General features: G+C 44.1%; 1 protein-coding gene across 1 annotated transcript in view; it reads left to right on the top strand.

The window, feature by feature from the left end:
* srpra (SRP receptor subunit alpha) overlaps positions 1-19749 on the top strand; it is a 39606-nt gene that overhangs the window by 16632 nt on the left and 3225 nt on the right. The window contains exons 4-12 of the mRNA XM_067971088.1: positions 2146-2288; positions 8949-9123; positions 9742-9898; positions 11413-11567; positions 11723-11841; positions 11994-12080; positions 14574-14746; positions 16504-16717; positions 19084-19247. Of these exons, the coding sequence (XP_067827189.1) occupies positions 2146-2288; positions 8949-9123; positions 9742-9898; positions 11413-11567; positions 11723-11841; positions 11994-12080; positions 14574-14746; positions 16504-16717; positions 19084-19247 (1387 nt within the window). The remainder of the gene's footprint in view (positions 1-2145; positions 2289-8948; positions 9124-9741; positions 9899-11412; positions 11568-11722; positions 11842-11993; positions 12081-14573; positions 14747-16503; positions 16718-19083; positions 19248-19749) is intronic.

The following is a 19749-nucleotide window of genomic DNA, read 5'->3' as shown; positions in this document are numbered from 1 at the left end:
CTGACAGCACTGTGGGAGAACCTTCACCACACGGACTGCAGCGGTTCAAGAAGGCGGCTCACCACCACCTTCTCAAGGGCAATTAGGGATGGGCAATAAATGCTGGCCTCCCCAGCGACGCCCACCTCCCATGAACGAATTTTTAAAAAATGGAGGTAGGCAAGGTATTTAAAAGGTGTAGGAAAACTAAAGATTGGGCATTATTTCACGGTATGCCACAGGTTTAAACTGTTGAAAAAGCAACTTTAGGACTGATGTTGGAGAGTTTCTTGCAAGCAGTGATCAACACACTTGGAATGAACTTGTGCATCACAGAATAATGAAGGCAAAAACCATGGACTCGTTTAAGAAACAGCTGGAGCTGTGATAGAGCGCCTGTAGATGATTTTTGGTGGGGGCAGTCACATTAAACGTAGGGGGCATGATTAAGAAATTTGTGGATGACACAAAGATAGGCCGTATGGTCGATAGTGAGGAGGAAAGCTATAGACTGCAGGAAGATATTAATGGACAGGTCAGATGGGCAGAAAAGTGGCAAATGGAGTTCAATCTGGAGAAGTGTGAGGTAATGCATTTGGGGAGAGCAAACAAGGCAAGGGAGTACACAATAAATGGAGGATACTGAGAGGTGTAGAGGAATAAAGGGACCTTGGAGTGCATGTCCACAGATCCCTGAAGGTAGCAGGACAGGTAGATAAGATGGTTTAGAAGGCATATGGAATGCTTCCCTTTAGTAGCTGAGGCATAGAATGTAAAAGCAGGGATGTTATGCTAGAACTGTATAAAACACTAGTTGGGCCACAGCTTGAGTACTGCGCACAGTTCTGGTCACCATGAGAATCCCTACGTGGTCAGTTTTCGGTAAAATATTAAAATGCCTATGTGGCAAAGAAGCAGAATGCAAAATGGTTAGAAAGGGTTAATTAGTTAGTAACTGAGATTGATACAAGTGGCCTGGCCCTCCTGCTGGGCCATATGTTTGCTTAGTCAGCAGGCCTGCATTGTCTTATCAATGATAGGTCTTTGATGTGAGTCAAGGACTGGTCTGAATGTCTCCATGTTTATGGCAGATCAATATAGGTAACGAGCTTAGCCAAAGTTGAAAGACATTCCAGGTTGGGAGATAAGGAACAGAAGGAACAGGGAAGAACATTCCAAGTTGGAAAGTGAGGAAGTTATCCCCTTTGATGTCTAACAGCAACATGATCAGCACATGGACGATTTATGATTGGCCGGAAATAATGTAACCTCGCATGGCAACCTATGCCCGGCTTATGATTGGTGTTGACCCTCGTTAAGTATGTTCCAACCCCTATTCATCTGTATAAAAACGTGTGGATTTCTGTATGTTGTTGTTCTTGCTCTGCCAGCATAGAGGGACTCTATCAGGAGTCCAAATCAATGCTGCAGACTAAGAACCCTGCTATTAAAGATGTGTTGAACTTTAAAATGTATTCGACTTCAGTTATTACTGAACCAGACTGAGGGGAAAGAATCCGGATCGTCAACCACATTACAGATAGGATGTAATTGCAGTAGAGAGGGTGCAGAGGAGATTTACGAGGATGTTGCCAGGACTGGAGAGTTTTAGCTCTGATGACAGATTTGACAGAAACCCTCAACTCATTTTAAAAAAATACCTGGATGTGCACCTGAAGAGCCGTGACCTGCAGGTCTATGGACCAAATGCGGGAAAGTGGGATTAGGCTGAGTGGCTTGTTTCTCAGCCGGCGCGGAAACGATGGGCCGAATGGCCTGCTTCTGTGCCGTAAATTTTCTATGATTCCTCAAACCTTTTCAACTTCTCACCAGATGGTGGTCACCACTCGGAGACGAGGACAGGGTCTTGGCTGTGATGCCACCTGCAGCAGAATAACCTACTTACATTCCACTGCCTGGACTTTTGCATCAAGAATAGACACTTAAGCAAGGTCCCAAAGGGCTACCAGGATCTGTGGAATTGTACCGCAGATTGTGAGGGGGAGGCAAGATAAAAGAAATGTGTTTCTTTGCAGTAAGAAGAATATTCAGTCCCTTGCAACTAGAAATTCAACGACACTACTTTTTTAAAAAAACTGTCTGTTTTGAACCATTATGATTGGGTAATTCTGCTTGTGATGCATTGCATTTTGTTGGTTGTTTTAGGGCTGCTGAGGAATGCACCAAAGGAAAAGCACCATCTGTCATGAAAACATTCAAACAATCCGATAAATCAAAGAAAACTGTGAAATCTATGATAGAAGTCCGTGGAGAAAAGGGGAAGGAGAACAAGAAAAACAAGAAGGAAGGTAAGTAACAGCGTATTGGCAGAGGAGGTGGCTCAGGGAGTGTAATGTGCTGCGGAGAAAGAAACAACTGTGATCAAGAGAGTGCTGTATAAACAAAGTAGCAAATCATCAGAGTACACTGTCTTTAATGGGTGGAGAAACCTTTGTTTCAGGAAGCATAAATCTAAATGGTAGAGAAAGATCCTTACTGTGACTGATGTCTCTCTGTTACTCCTTGTGTTAATATTTTATACTTTGGAGCTGCTGGTTAGAGGTAGCCTGACAGCCGACATTTATGTGGAGCGCCTCCTGATGTGACAACAATGTGAAGTTCTACTCTAGTGACATGAACCACTGCCGTTCATCACGTCACACGAGAGGAGCTCTGTACAGATGTCTGCTGCCAAACTGCCTGTAGTCAGCACAGTAGCAAGAGACGACTGAAAGACACCAGTAAGTGTACAGATATCTCTTTATAATACTTGAGCGCTTGATCCGATACACTCTCCACTTTAGAGTAGTGGCATAATGTTCAACTGTGGTGTGTCACAGGATTGCTCGGTCAGAGGCTCGTATCTGGAAGTCCTCTGGACCAGATTCTCCCTCTGACTGAGCAAGGGTAAGGTGTATATACAGCTGGCCTAGTGATTTCTGATGCTAAGGAGTTGCAGGCCCTGCTCTGTTGGTGGAGGTGGCAGCGAAAAAGTGAAGACTTGCTAGCCGCCCCTCCAATAGAAAGTACCTATCAGCTCTGCTGATTACTGTGTGGTAGAGCACTACCCTGTAGAGACCAGAGGTGCCGTTCCCAGTCTCTGATGAGTTAGCTGATCTCAGCCAGGGCAAAAGGAATTGTCTTCAGTGCCCCAGGGGTACAACAGGTGGTGGGGGGTAACCAGCCTGAGTTCTGCTCCTGCTGGAATGCTGCGTGACTGCCAGCTGCAAATGTGGAAGAATCATGGACAGCGCGCCAGCAATTTCCCAATATGCAGGGTGTCGTTTCCCACCGGCATCACCCACCCCAAAAAAAGAAAGACTTATTTATTTATATAGCACCTTTCACGACTTCAGGATGTCCCAAAGCACTTTACAGCCAATGAAGTATTTTTTTTGAAGTGTAGTCACTGTTGTCATTTAGGAAATGCAGCTGCCAGTTTGCGCACAGCAAGCTCCTACAAGCAGCCATGAGACAATGACCAGATAATCTGTTTTAGTGAAGTTGGTTTAGGGATCAATATTGGCCAGGACATCAGGGAGGACTTCCTAATATCTTCTTTGAATTGTGCTATGGGAATCTTTTACATCCAACTGACAGGGAAGACAGGGCCCCAGTTTAATGTCTCGTCTGAAAGATGGCACCTCTGACAGTGCAGCACTCCCTCAGTGCTGCACTGGAGTGTCAGCCTAAATTTTGTGCTCATAACATGATCGAGTTCAATGTAGTGCTTGAAAGGGAAAAAAGTGAATCAGCTACTAAGATTCTAGACTTGGGCAAGGCCGACTTCAATGGGATGAGACAGAGACTGTCCACAGTAAACTGGGCAAATCTGTTAATGGGTAAAACGACTGATGATCAGTGGGAAATGTTTAAAGAAACATTTAACGTGATACAGAATCGGTTTATACCCCTGAGGGGCAAGAACTCTACTTGCCAAAAAAACCAGCCATGGACAACTAAAGAGATAAGGGACAGTATAAGACATGAGGAAAGGGCATACAAAAAGGCAAAAAATGGCACAGATCCTGGCGAATGGGAAAGATACAAAGATCAACCAAGGGTCACAAAACAGATAGTAAGGGCTACAAAAAGAGAGTATGAAAAGAAATTTGCAAGGGATATCAAAACCAATACGAAGAGCTTTTATAGTTATATTAGGAAAAAGAGGGTGGTCAGGAGCAGTGTTGGCCCCTTAAAAACTGAAAGTGGGGATATTGTGATTCACAATGGGGAAATGGCGGACATGTTGAACAATTACTTTGCGTCAGTATTTACAGTCGAAAAAGAGGATAGCATGCCGGAAATCCCAAGAAAACTTATATTGAATCGGGGACAGGGACTCGATAAAATTAACATAAGTAAAGCAACAGTAATGAAGAAAATAATAGCACTAAAGAGTGACAAATCCCCAGGACCAGATGGTTTCCATCCCAGGGTTTTAAAGGAAGTAGGTGAGCACATTGCGGATGCCCTAACTATAATCTTTCAAAGTTCTCTAGATTCAGGAACTGTCCCTCTAGATTGGAAAATTGCACATATCACTCTGCTTTTTAAGAAAGGAGAGAGGGGGAAACCGGGGAATTATAGACCAGTTAGCCTAACATCTGTTGTGGGGAAAATGCTGGATCTATAATTAAGGATAGGGTGACTGAACACCTTGAGAATTTTCAGTTAATCAGAGAGAGCCAGCATGGATTTGTGAAAGGTAGGTCGTGCCTGACAAACCTGATTGAATTTTTTGAAGAGGTGACTAAAGTAGTGGAAAGGGGAATGTCAATAGATGTTATTTATATGGACTTCCAGAAAGCATTTGATAAAGTCCCACATAAGAGACTGTTAGCTAAGATAGAAGCCCATGGAATCGAGGGAAAAGTACAGACTTGGTTAGGAAGTTGGCTGAGCGAAAGGCAACAGAGAGTAGGGATAATGGGAAGGTACTCACATTGGCAGGATGTGACTAGTGGAGTCCCGCAGGGATCTGTCTTGGGGCCTCAATTATTCACAATATTTATTAACGACTTAGATGAAGGCGTAGAAAGTCTCATATCTAAGTTTGCCGATGACACAAAGAATGGTGGCATTGTAAGCAGTGTAGATGAAAACATAAAATTACAAAGGGATATTGATAGATTAGGTGAATGGGCAAAACTCTGGCAAATGGAATTCAATGTAGACAAATGTGAGGTCATCCACTTTGGATCAAAAAAGGATAGAACAGGGTACTTTCTAAATGGTAAAAAGTTAAAAACAGTGGATGTCCAAAGGGACTTAGGGGTTCAGGTACATAGATCATTGAAGTGTCATGAACAGGTGCAGAAAATATGCAATAAGGCAAATGGAATGTTGGCCTTTATATCTAGAGTACAAGGGGGCAGAAGTTATGCTGCAGCTATACAAAACCCTGGTTAGACCGCACCTGGAGTACTGTGAGCAGTTCTGGGCACCGCACCTTTGGAAGGACATATTGGCCTTGGAGGGAGTGCAGCGTAGGTTTATTAGAATGATACCCGGACTTCAAGGGTTAAGTTACGAGGAGAGATTACACAAATTGGGGTTGTATTCTCTCGAGTTTTGAAGGTTAAGGGGTGATCTGATTGAAGTTTATAAGATATTAAGGGGAACAGATAGGGTGGATAGAAAGAAACTATTTCCGCTGGTTGGGGATTTTAGGAGTAGGGGGCACAGTCTAAAAATTAGAGCCAGACCTTTCAGGAGTGAGATTGGAAAACATTTCTACACACAAAGGGTTGTAGAAGTTTGGAACTCTCTTCCGCAAACGGCAATTGATACTAGCTCAATTGCTAAATTTAAATCTGAGATAGATAGCTTTTTGGCAACCAAAGGTATTAAGGGATGTGGGCCAAAGGCAGGTATATGGAGTTAGATCACAGATCAGCCATGATCTTATCAAATGGCGGAGGAGGCACGAGGGGCTGAATGGCCTACCCCTGTTCCTATGTTCCTAAGTCCCTGGAGTGGGACCATGTGTCCATGCCAGCCGAAAAAGAGCTATCCAGTTTAATCCCATTTTCCAGCACTTGGTCCGTAGCTCTGTAGGTTACGCACTTCAAGAGCACATCCAAGTACTTTTTAAATGAGTTGCGGGTTTCTGCCTCTACCACCCTCTCAGGCAGTGAGTTCCAAACCCCCACCGCCCTCTGGGTGAAAAAAATTCTCCTCAGCTCCTCTCTAATCCTTCTACCAATTAATTCAAATCTATGCCCCCGGTCGCTGACCCTTCTACTAAGAGAAATAGGTCCTCCCTATCCACTCTATCTAGACCCGTCATAATTTTATACACTTCAATCAAATCTCCCCTCAGCCTCCTTTGTTCCAAAGAAAACAACCGCAGCCTATCCAATCTTTTCTTATAGCTAAAATTCCCCTACTCTGACAACATCCTCGTAAATCTCCTGTGTACCCTCTCTAGTGCAATCATATCTTTCCTGTAATGTGGTAACCAGAACTGTACGCAGTACTCAAGCTGTGGCCTAACCAATGTTTTATACAGTTCTAGCATAACCTCCATGCTCTTATATTCTATGCCTCGGCTAATAAAGGAAAATATCCCGTAACCTTTTTAACCACCTTATCTACCTGTTCTGCTACCTTCGGGGATCTATGGACATGCATTCCAAGGTCCCTTTATTCCTCTACTCCTCTCAGTATCCTCCATTTATTGTGTACTTCCCTGCCTTGTTTGTGCTCCTCAAATGCATTACCTCACACTTCTCTGGATTGAATTCCATTTGCCACTTTTCTGTCCACCTGACCAGTCCATTGATATCTTCCTGCAGTCTACAGCTTTCCTCCTCACTATCAACCACACGGCCAATTTTTGTATTATCTGCAAACTTCTTGATCACACCCCCCACATTCAAGTCCAAATCATTAATATATACCACAAAAAGCAAGGGACCTAGTACTGAGCCTTGTGGAACCCCACTGGAAGCAGTCTTCCAGTCCCAAAAACATCCATCAACCATTACCCTTTGCTTCCTGCCACTGAGCCAATTTTGGATCCAACTAGCCACTTTCCCTGGACCCCATGGGCTTTTACTTTTTTGACCTGTCTGCCATGTGGGACCTTGTCACAAGCCTTGCTAAAATCCATGTATACTACATCAAACGTGTTACCCTCATAGACCCTCCATGTTATATCCTCAAAAAAATTCAATCAAGTTAGTCAGACATGACATTCCCTTAACAGATCCATGCTGACTGTCTTTGATTAACCCGTGCCTGTCTAAATGATGATTTATGCTGTCCCTAAAATTGGTTCGAATAATTTGCCTGGTTAAACTGAGTGGCCTATAATTACTCGGTCTATCTCTTTCTCTCTTTTTAAACAACGGTACAATGTTAGCAGTTCTCCAACCCTCCGGCACCACGCCTGTAGCCAGGGAGGATCAGAAAACGATGGTCAGAGCCTCCTCTGTTTCATTTCATCTGGACCTGGCGATTTATCTACTTTCAAATACGCTTAATACTTCCTCTCTCACTATGTTTAGCCCATCCAATATTTCACACTCCTCCTCCTCCTCCTTAACTACAATCTCTGCGTCGTCCCCCTCTTTTTTGAAGACAGACATAAAGTATTCATTAAGAACAATACCCACATCTGCCTCCACACATAGTTTACCTTTTTGGTCTCTGGTAGGCCCTACACTTTCCTCAGTTATCCTCTTGCTCTTTCTGTATTTATAAAACATTTTTGGGTTTTCTTTAATTTTACTTGCCAGTATTTTTTCATGCCCTCTCTTTGCTTTCTTAATTTCCTCTTTAATTTCACCCCTGCACTTTCTATACCCCTCTAGGCTTTCTGCAATATTAAGCTCTCGGCATCTGACACAAGCTTTGCCTTATGCTCCTTGTCATCCAGGGGGCTTTAGATTTGGCAGTCCCACCCTTTTTCTTTGTGGGAACATGTTTACTTTGAACCCCTTGAACTTTCCCCCTTCAATACCTCCCACTGCCCTGACACTGATTTACCTTCAAGTAGCTGTTTCCAGTCCACTTTTGCTAAATCACTTCTCAGCTTAGTAAAATTGGCCTTTCCCCAATTTAGAACTTTTACTCCTGTTCTATCTTTGTCCTTTTCCATAACTATGCTAAATTTAACTGAATTATGATCACTACCACCAAAATGCTCTCCCACTGATACTCCTTCCACCTGCCCAGCTTCATTCCATAAAACTAAATCCAGAACTGTTCCCCCCCAACCTTGTTAGGCTTACTACGTACTGGCTAAAAAAGTTCTCCTGAATGCACTTTAAGAATTCTGTGCCCTCTATACCTTTTGCACTGATTGTATCCCGGTTAATATTAGGGTAGTTGAAATCCCCTACTATTACTGCCATCTTAACATGTTCATTTTAGGCCTTAAATAGAAAAGAACAGGACTCAGTTTGATGAGGGATGTCAAAGAACATTGATTTGATAAAATGTCCCTGATTCTGTCCTCTCCTGTAGTTGCTGATCCTTGGGAGATGATTCCCTGGGCACTGGTAGCTTATCCAAGTGGCCATTACTTTTTTCTGATCCTAGACGTTCAATGTTAGTCGGTGTTGGTGGACGAATGAACCACGGAGTCACAATTGGGTCCAATTCTGGCCTCGCCTACAATCCCCACACATGCACTTTCCAGCAGAGGTCACTGCATAGTGATCAGGTGGGGAGGCCTTGGGAGACTTTTTGTTTGTTCCCCCCCCCCCCCCCCCCCCCCCGTCGTGCAAGGATACTGAGGCCGGCTAACTTATCCCAGTAAATAAAACTTATATCAGTGAGGTGCTGTTTTAGCTGACCTACATCAGTAATTCACTTTCTTTTTTTATTTTTTGTTCGTATGTGGTAAGGAGATGTATAGAGAAGCTGTTCTGAGAGTTTATTTTACAGATGACTGTGCTATGGTAATTTTTCTTTTTTCTCTCTCTCTGTCATTTTCTTTCTCCCCCTCCCATCTCCAGCCCCTGTACCTGAGGCGCCTACAGCAGAAAAGAAAACTGAGGTCCCATTAAAGGCTGCAGTAACCGTGGCTGCAGGAGACGCCAACCAAAACGGTTTGACTAACGAAGAAATCATCCGGAGGAATAGGGAAGAATTTTTCCGTAGAAGACTGGGGAAAGAGAAAAAAGAAAGCTGGTGAGAAGGTGCCTTATTTCCGAGGGGTGTACTATCGGGTCAACCTGTAGTGTTTTCTGGATTTGCCTCATAATGGGTAATGCTCGTTCCAGAGGTGGCACTGTAACCCCTCTCGGCCTGTTACAACAAACTAAGTTAAAGGAAGTAGTATGTCTTTAAGCTGAGTTTGTTGTAACAAATGTGAGCACAGCCATGGGAAATTCACTAGTAATGTATTAAAAATCTTGGATATACTACACGCTGCCAATAAATGTTACACTTGCATCCTGGTACACTTTTTCCGTTACACCTCTATTGTTATAAAAGTGTTTATATTGTATATGTAAGTAATATACTTTATGTCTCTTTCGGCATGGAGTCTCAGTTGGGAGTGCAGATCAGAGAGTTGTACGTAGTAGTCGGCATAGCTGATATATGATGCTCATGATTTTCTGGTGATTAATCCTAACATTTGCAATACAAACTTGAATTACTTTGACACTATGCGTTAGAATGCCACCAATTTCTAATTTTTTACTTATGTCTTCTAGCATTTGAATTTCTCAACCTAGTGATTTTCAGTGGGTGAGGGAGCGGAGAGATTGACTGTAGTAATGTCTTTGTCCTCCTGAATTGTAGCAGCAAATCCCCTAAGCCGGCTAAACAGAAAACTCGTCGTGTCTGGCCTCTGGATTCTAACAACACTAGCGCCAAAGAGCTGGACTACAGCGAGAAACTGGTCAATGGTCGGTCCAGCGCTTTCATCAATAACGGAGATGACACCAGTGCAGATGTGGTACGCTTACACATTACAAACTGCACTAACCTTTCAACACTGTTTATTCACACTCTAATCAGAGGAGGATATTTCAGGGAGCCCTAGTTATGTTATTTCTGCGAGTGAGTTCTGCTCAACCTCAAATGAAAGCAGAAAGACCCTCAAAGTCTATATATAATGTTTGTTGCACCTGTTTCATTTGAGTGAGGGGCTGTTGAAATTGGGTATTTATTGGGGAAGGCCCCCTCAAGTGCATATCTGGGAGGGGGGGTGTCTTCACTCCAATTTGTGGTTCTGTTTGAGAAATTTATCTATTCTTAGATGGGTCTTTGGGTAGGTTTCCCCTCTCTTTTTGTATCTTGATTCTCTGCTTCCTGTCTGGCCTGACACATACAGCTAAGACAAGGGCATGACCTGCTCTCAGGCCTTCATCAATGCCCCCTGTAGTCACCCATCAACAACTACCAAGATGTGGCTCAACCCTCCAACTACCCTTCCCTCCCTAGCCATGCAATTAATTTGGACAGTCACAACCTCCAGCTCGGTACATGTTGGCAGAAATCTTGCTTTGTGCTCTGGGCATTTAAAAAATGTAGGAGATATTAAATGAATACTTCGATAAAGGAATATACGTCATATAAAATGAGAGATAAACAAGAGAGGGAGAAGGTGGAGGGGGATAATGTCAGCAAACATACTAGGGAAGTGGGCCAATTTTTGTAAAATTGAGGTTTTCGGCGAGATTGGTGTATGGTATTTTTCACCCAGGTGGACTGCAGCGATCTTTTCCTTCTTTCAGTTCTTTGAATGAGGTGTTAAATCGAGGCCGTGTCTGCTTGTTCAGGTGATGTTAAAGGTGCCATTGCCCTATTCAAAGAAAAGCAAGGAATTCACGGCTATTGCACTTGGTTGGATATGCACTTGAAGTGCCACAACCTACAAGGTTATGGACCAAGTGCTGGAAAGTGGAAGTAGGCTGGGTGGCTCATTTTCGGCCGGCGCGGACATGATGGGCCGAATGGCCTCCTTCTGTGCCGTAAATTTTCTATGATTCTCCTGGTATCCTGGCTAACATTCCCCTTTCAGCCAACACCACCAAAAGTGAATTAACTGGTGATTCATCACCTTATTTTTTGTGGGATCTTGCTGCGTGCAGAATAGCTGCTGTTTTCTTCTATGTGTGACACTTAAGTCATTCGTTGTACATGAAGAGCTTTGAGTCTTTTCTGGGAGATGTGATAAGGTTTGTTTAAATGCAAGTGTTTCTTTTCTGATCACGTAGATTTCCATATTCTTATGATTTGCAGAAAGAGTTGAGAAAAAGTCAGAGACAAGAGAAGAGGTAGAGATACAGATGACAAGAAAGAGTTTGAGAGACATATAGAGAAAGACAAAGTGTGAGATGAGTAGAAAGATAGTTCCAGAAGAGAGGCACAGTTTTTAAATTTGTTTGTGATGATCAATTGTAAAAAGTTTTTTTTTCTTGAGTTCCTTCACAAATGTCTTCTTGAGACGATGGTTACTTGTTGCAGAGCTTGATTCGTGGATCAATGGCAGGAGATTTGAAAACCGTGGATTATGACAGCTGTGAGGAGGAGGAAGAGGAGGAGGAAGAGGAGGAGGAGGAGGAGGATGATGATGACGATGAAGAGAAAGAGAAGGTAGTGCAAGAAATCTCTAACACCAGGTATGTATGTCCATACTGAACCAGTTAGATCTCCTTCAGATTTGAGGAGCAACCAAGCTCCCAAGCAATGCAGAGAAACTTTCAGAAAACTCTTAAAATGGCCTGCTCTAGTAGTTTGCTTTTGATTTGTTACATGTACAATGTTTCACCTACAGTGTGAAGAAAAGTGGCTTTGGGGGTATGTTTGGAATGCTGAAGGGCTTGGTTGGATCTAAAAGCCTTACCCCCCAGGACATGGAGCCTGTGCTTGACAAGATGAAAGATCACTTAATTGGTAGGTTGTGGCGATGTCCTCTGTAATACTAAACTATGACTCCTCTAAATTGTATTGCAATCATATATATTTATACACCACAATCGCTCATTGGCCTAAGAAGATATCCTTGACTCATATTTTCCTCCTCCTTTCTCTTTACTTTCTTGCAGCTAAAAATGTTGCTGCTGATATCGCTGTTCAGCTGTGTGAATCGGTGGCCAAAAAGCTGGAGGGAAAAGTCATGGGAACCTTCAGCAGTAAGTTGGATTTATGGTCTGATCCAGAGTGTCTGTCCAGCTGTCACCTTGTGACGTGACCCATGTTTAACATGGCACCTCACGGGACTCACTTTGGTATTTGAGGCAGAGTTCAGCCGGCATCTTTCACCAAGCACTTCTACTTGGTAACAACTTTTGACAATTCATCTCCTTCAGCTCCTCAAGTACTGAAAGCCCCTGGTCAGACATTACATTTTAGAGAGTGGTGTGATGTAGGGGTGATTTCTTTAGTTTTGTGTTTTCATCATTGCAGGCCCCTTGTCCATCCCTAAATATCTTGCACCATTCGCAATTGTATTTGGATGAATAGTCGGTGATTGGATTTACGTCTAAAGTCAAGACTCTGAATTTCCTGCATGGCTCTAACACTGACTTCCATTCACTGCTCAGTTGGTTTCCACTGGAAATTGTGAAATTAGTCAACAGGACGGGAGCTACAACTTCGAGTATAATGTGTGTTGTCCAGCCTAGATGTTAAATCTGATGAGAGGAGGGTGGGAGAAAACAGAATGCAGAGCACTGACTGTAACAACGGTTACATTTGATTTGTCAAGCTCCCACACTAGGCATAAGAAACGCAGGGCCCCTGCCGGATGATGCCATTGGTTTTCTGAGCGTGCACACTGCATGGAGAGACTTGAACCATTCTTTTGATAACTGATCACTTAATTCATTTGCTGTTTGTGGGACCTTGCTGTGCGCAAAAGTTGGCTGCTTTGTTTGCCTACAAAACATCAGTGACTACACTTCAAAAGTAATTCATTGTCTGTGAAGCGCTTTGGGACATCCTGAGGACACGAAAGGCGCTATATAAATGCAAGGTCGTTATTCTTTCTTTGTCCACAGCAATGAAACGGGCATGGAGCCACCTTTGGAGCACCCAGAATAGAAACTGGTTTGAATTCAGTTTATTCCAAGCACATGCTTGATACAGGTACTGACTCAAACCCTTGCTGGGATTGCCCATCTCTGATCTCCAGCTGGAAGTGAAGTCCTCTCTCTCTGAGCACAGCCAGAATTCCTCACTGCCACACATCATTACAGAATCCAGCTACAGATTCAATGTGTTGGGATTGGTACAGTAAAATCTGCAGTTTTGATTGCACAAGAATAAAAGTCAATTTATGTTCTCTGTGTCAAAATTTCATGGTGGGATTTCAGGCCTTTTTAAAAAAAAAAAAAAAAAATCCACTGCAGGATGTGATCTGTATAAATAATTTAATGTATGTGCATTATTTATGACCTGCATTAAATAATCCACTCCCTGACCATTAAACTATAAATATACAATAAACTGTTTGAAATTCGTTACAATGAGAAATGCCTGTCAAGTCTTTAGAAAGCATGTTGCATCCATTTGATGAAAAGTTGTAACTCCAGCCCGCTAAAGTCCATGTTATGTCACCATTAGGTTGGAGAGTCCACTGTTGCCTACACCGATTACATTGTGTTGCGCCCTGTGGCCTTCCGAAATTGTTCTGCTTTAAAGCTAATGCACAGTCAGCTTAATTGAGACTTAAGAACCACATACATTAATTGTCATGAGATCCCCAGTCTGTAGTTTACCTCATTGGAGAGGTTTGTCATTATAAAGAAGCCCTTTCCTAACGGAGAACGTTACACTTACGAACGTCATCCTTTGCCTTGACTTCATCGCTCACGCAAGTTCCACACGCATAGAAACAGAAATCCTGACACCAGGCTCAGTGATGTGCGTGGAATCGCCTCCAATCTCCAGTGAACATCCGTGCATTGTTTACAGCACCACTTCGTTTGAGATCACTACACAGGATAAAAGTATAGAAGTTGGAACAGCTGCATCAGTAGAACTGATCGGTGAAGCAAATCTTGTGATTTCTAGCTACTAAAAGTCATATGTTAAAAACTTAAATGAGTATGGCATAAACCAAATAAGTGCAAAACATATGCATGATTAGGGAAATTTAGTAAGCTTGCAGCACAATTCCCTAACACTGCACCCTGTTATTGCCTGTTGCTTTATTTCCTGTAATTGTGCCCTGTTTGATGTTCTGTCTCTTTGAATGGTCCCTTTTTCTAGTGTCCTTAGTGCAGTAGGTGATGTCTGGCTCTAGATGGCAGCTTCTGGCTGTGGGTATGCTCATAGTATTTAGTGGCAGACATTGGGTATTACAGTGCACAGCGAGGTATAATTTCCAGTTGGCAGCACAGCTAATGCCATTTTCAAAGAGGACAGGTCCTAAAGGAAAGGTTCAGCTATAGCATCTGTAGAATTAGCCGATTTTTGACAAGGCTATTGTCTAGAATCTCATGGGTAGACTGGCACCTTGGGTGAGGTACTACAGGCTGCTGGTGGAACTGGTACCTCGGCATGCATCAGTAGCTTCAGGAAAGGTGGGGATGCGGAGATGCCAACCTGTTTTGTTTAAATCCTTGTTCTTGATACGCAAACTGCCCTGCTAGCTGAGCATACTTTTTTCTGTCCTCTGACAGCGGTGACCTCGACAGTGAAACAGGCCTTGCAGGATTCCCTGGTCCAGATCCTGCAGCCAAAGAGGCGTATCGATATCCTGCGCGATGTCATAGAATCTCGAAAACAGAGGCGTCCCTTTGTTGTTACCTTCTGCGGTGTGAATGGAGTTGGAAAGTCTACCAACCTCGCCAAGGTCAGGCATTGATGAAATCTATTGGTGTTGTGGCAACTTGCCAATTGTACACAAAATGGTAGAGTTGGAAGAATGAGCTGAGTCACAAATCCAAGAGCAGCAACAACCAAAAGTGTTTCTCTATTTCCCTACCCCACCCCTATGCCATCTGTCAAGCCATTTCATCTTCCAAGACTGAACAGCCAATGCTTTGAGCACTTGTTTTTGTCTCTGGCCTTAGGGATCAGCATCCGTCTCCCTTTTGGACTGAACCAGACTGTTCACAGACTCGGCTATTCGATGCTGATCTGAGTTTCCTCTCATCACGAAGACCTCCTACTTCCACCTCTGACCAACTGCTGCTGAAACCCTCATTCATGCTTTCATCACCTCTAGACTCAATTATTCCAATAGTCTGCTGGCCGGCTTCCCGCTCTCCACCATTTGTAAACTTCATGTCATCCAGATCCGCTGCCATATCTTATCCTGCATCAAGTCTTGTTCACATATCACTCTTAACCTCACTGACCTACATTGGCTCCGGGTCCCCCAATGCTTCCAATTTAAAATTCTCATCCTTGTGTTCAAATCCCTTCATGGCCTTGTTCCTTCCTATATTTGTAACTTCCAGTCCTACAACCCCCCCCAACCTCCCTGAAATCTCTGCTCCAGCCTCTTGAGCATCCACCTTAAACCCCTCTGTCTATCCACCTCCTGCTCCCCCTTTAAGACTCTCCCTAAAGCCCGACCATTAACCAAGCTTATAGTCACCCTTCCTTCTTTGGCTCGTTGTCCATTTGTTTCCATACACTGTGAAGTGCCTGGGGATGTTTTTTCTACATTTAAAGGCGCTTTATAAATGCAAGCTGTTGTAACAGCACTGCACACCCTGCAATATCTCATCATTCTGGACTCTGGGTACACCCTTTCCCCTGCCCCACCCTCCATATTGTGCAATCTATCCTTCCTGCCCCCCCCCCCCCTACAAACTGCTAACTTCTCTTTCCCCCCACCCCTCAACAAATTTGGAAGTATGATGTGACAGTTCCCAAGAGCCCTCGCACGGCTGGGAGTTCCAGCATATGCAGAAAGGAACCAGCTTCTTTCATCTGTTAACCAATGAGAGTTCTGAAGTGACAGGCGAAGGAGTCTCCAATGAAGAGCTTTATTTGTTTTAGTAGCGCTGTGGCCCCATGCAACAGGGCACGCGTCGAGGGTGGAGAGAGGGAGAGAAAATGTGTGACACTTCGGAGACCTGGCACAGGTGGCAGACTTAGTGAGGTATCTTGTCGAGATGTGTGGGACGGCGAATGGACAGACAGACACAGAAAAACCCTGTGGTGGGGCAGGGTAGAAAGTGAGGAGCCAGGGGTCTGGTCGTGTGGGGCGGGGGGCGAAACCTGTCCGCAGAGAGAGAAAATCTGTGAAGAGACAAACTTTATTGAAGAGCTTGTTGGAGAGGAAGAGAGCAAGAAATGTCCTGCTGAGCAGTGAGAGGGGCAATAGGGACAGATGTCTTTCTCTGCTAAAGGTGGAGATAATTGCTGGCAGTACTTCGTGGGTCCATGTTATAAAAAAGCACATCTTCCTGCTCCCTATGAGCAAGAGCATTGGGAGATCCACAGGAATAAATTGTGGGGAGAAATAGAAATGCTGTAAATCTGAAAAAAGCAGATCGGGCAGCACCTGAACAAAGAAAGGTTTGGAAAGTTAACATTTGGAAAGAGGTGTCATCTAAACTAATAGTATATTTAACACAAGCCCTTTGTTTCCTGTAGATCTCTTTCTGGCTGATTGAGAATGGGTTCCGGGTTCTCATTGCTGCTTGTGACACTTTCCGAGCTGGAGCTGTGGAGCAGCTCCGCACCCACACTCGCCGCCTGAACGCCCTGCACCCACCAGAGGAACATGACGACCAAAGCATGGTGCAGCTGTTTGAAAAAGGGTATGGGAAGGATGCTGCTGGCATTGCCATGGAGGCCATTGCATTTGGTAATTTTTGAAAACAATATCACTTCTGAAGCTGCTCACTCCTTGCTGAGGCATGGCATCACATACCAGCTGCCCTCCAGGACTTTACCCCAGTGACCATTATTTGTGTGTGATGGTGCAGCACTAAGGGAGCACTGCATTGTCAGCGATGCAGTCCTTTGGGTGAGACATTAAACTGAGGTCCCATCTGCACTATTCAAAGAGGACCATGGTGTTCTCCCAGTAACTAGGTCAATATTCCTCTTTCATCCAGTGCTATCAAAAGCAAATTAACTGGTCATTCATCTCTCTTTCCAGTCGTAGCCAGAAAATCTCTTGCAATAGCTTCTCTTCCCTTCCCCGCACAGTTACCTCTGGAGTCCCCCCCAAGCATCTGTCCTTGACCCCCTCCTATTTCTCATCTACATGCTGTCCCTTGGTGATACCATCCGAAAACACGTCGTCAGGTTCCACACGTACACTGATGACACCCAGCACTACCTCACCACCACTTCCCTCGACCCCCTCCACTACCTCTGATTTGTTATGCTGCTTATCCAACATCTAGTATTGGATGAGCAGAACATTTCTCCAATTAAATATTTGGAAGACCGAAGCCATTGTCTTTGGTCCCTGACACAAACTCCATTCCCTAGCCACCGACTCCATCCCTCTCCATGGCCACTGTCTGAGGCTGAACCAGACCGTTCGCAATTTTGGCGTCCTACTTGACCATGAACTAAGCTTCTGACTCCATATCCTCTTCATCACCAAAACCGCCTACTTCAACCTCCGTAACATCGCCCATCTCCGCCCCTACCTCAGCACATCTGCTGCTGAAACCCTCATTCATGTCTTTGTTACCTCTAGACTCGACTATTCCAATGCTCTCCTGGCTGGCCTCCCATCTTCCACCCTCCGTAAACTTGAACTCATCCAAAACTCTACCCATATCGTAACTCGCACCAAGTCCCGTTCGCCCATCACCCTGAGCTCGCTGACATACATCCTGGTTTTCAAATCCCTCCATGGCCTCGCTCCTCCCTATCTCTGTAACCTCCTACAACCCTCCGAGATCTCTGCGCTCCTCCAGTTCTGGCCTCTTTCAATTCCGCGATTTTCATTGCTCCACCATTGGCAGCCGTGCATTCAGCTGCCTAGACCCTAAGCTCTGGAATTCCCTCCCTAAACCCCTCCGCCTCTCTACTGCTCTCTCCTCCTTTAAGACGAATTAAAACCTACCTCTTTGACCAAGCTTTTCGTCATTTGTCCTAATATCTCCTTATGTGGCTCGGTGTCAAATTTTGTTTGATAATCGTTCCTGTAAAGTGAGTTAGGATGTTTTACTAAGTTAAAGGCACTACATAAATGCATGTCGTTTGCAAAATGGCTGCCACATTTGCCCAACAGTTGCTGCACTTAAAAGTACTTCATTATCTGAGGCACTTTGAGATGCTTCTGGGGGATGTGATGTGCTGTAGAGATACAAGTCTTTTCTTCTGGTCCTGTACCATATTTTACAGAGAGTTCTTTCTGCCTCCTGTTTTTTAACTCCCTACTCTGCAACCTGAGATTTCCAGCACATAACCTGCATGTGAGATTGAGGGAACTGTGGTGTAGAATTTCTCTGAGGCTCTTAGAAGCCATTTTTGTAGTTTCCATACGTACAGGAAATCCAATAGATGGAAGACCTTGGAAATTTCTTTTCTGTGTATATATATATAATATATATATTATTAATATATATATATATATATATATATATACACACCAGATACCCAGGAGGGAAAAATGGGAAAACACTGTAGAATTGGGGGCTTGGTTATTTGTCCCATCTATGAACAAGAGGTTAACTTGTATTTCACCAAGCATGCCTGCGGTTCCCTGCAATGTGCATATAACTATGTCACCTGAACACTGCGATACCTGGGCCCCCAGGCATTACTCCTCACTACAGCAGATTCACATTGATTCCAGGGCCACGCTTTGTTAAACTAACAAAGTTTTTCCTAAGCTCAGTGGACAGTGCAGTCCAAACACTGACTCGGCACAGCTGCAGAATCGGAATTGTGCTAATCTAAACCTCGATATTTGGACTGTTCCAATACACAGCTGAAGCAACAATTGACTTCTTATCTGAGCTCCTTTGCTGGAATGAATCGAAACTGGGCTGCTCTCATTCTCACATGGATGGTGACTGGGCTAGTTCCCACAATAAGAATTTTCCTTTTGAAATTTGAAAAGACCACCCCTTGCTTCAACCTGTGGGAGGGGGTGGCTCCTGTATGAGCTCTGTTTGCCTGCAGTTGGGTCGAGAACACCTGTTCATTCAGTTTAAACCTCCACCTATCTCTGAATAAAGTTTAAAGTGCACATTTCTTCCGCAGCTCGAAATCAGGGTTTTGACGTGGTGCTGGTGGACACCGCTGGCCGTATGCAGGACAACACCCCATTAATGACTGCTCTTGCCAAACTTATTGCCATTAACATACCGGATCTGGTGCTATTTGTTGGTGAAGCATTGGTGGGGAATGAGGCTGTGGATCAGTTGGTGAGTATCAATTGGTGCTTGGTTCCTGATGAAAGTTCCATTCGTGTGCAACATGGCAGGAACTACTCAACTTCTCCAACCCCTTTAGATGATGGATTTTTGACAGCAGGAGCCAACAGCTCACATCAGCCCATCCTAAATCATCCATCTCACCTCCCACTGTTACAGCATCCAACTATTTCTGAAATGATTCCAAAGTTGTTGCCTCCACTAACGTATCCAGAAGTCAGTTCCAAGTGGGCTTCTCACTACTCCAGAGCAGTCAATCGGAAGAGAAAATAAAAACACAAAATGCTGGAAACACTCAGCAAGTCAGGCAGCATCTATGGAGAGAGAAACAGAGTTAACGTTTCAGGTCGATGACCTTTCATCAAAACTGGAAGATGTTAGAGATTTAAGTTTTTAAGTTAAGTGCAGAGCCAAGGAAAGGTGGGAGGGGAGCGGGGGAAGGAAAGAACAAAGGGGCAGGAGTGATTAAAAGACAAAAGGGGGTGGTAATGGG

The sequence above is a fragment of the Heptranchias perlo genome, chromosome 33 (assembly GCF_035084215.1).
Source record: "Heptranchias perlo isolate sHepPer1 chromosome 33, sHepPer1.hap1, whole genome shotgun sequence".
NCBI lineage: Eukaryota > Metazoa > Chordata > Chondrichthyes > Hexanchiformes > Hexanchidae > Heptranchias > Heptranchias perlo.
This window is presented reverse-complemented; position numbering and strand designations above follow the sequence as displayed.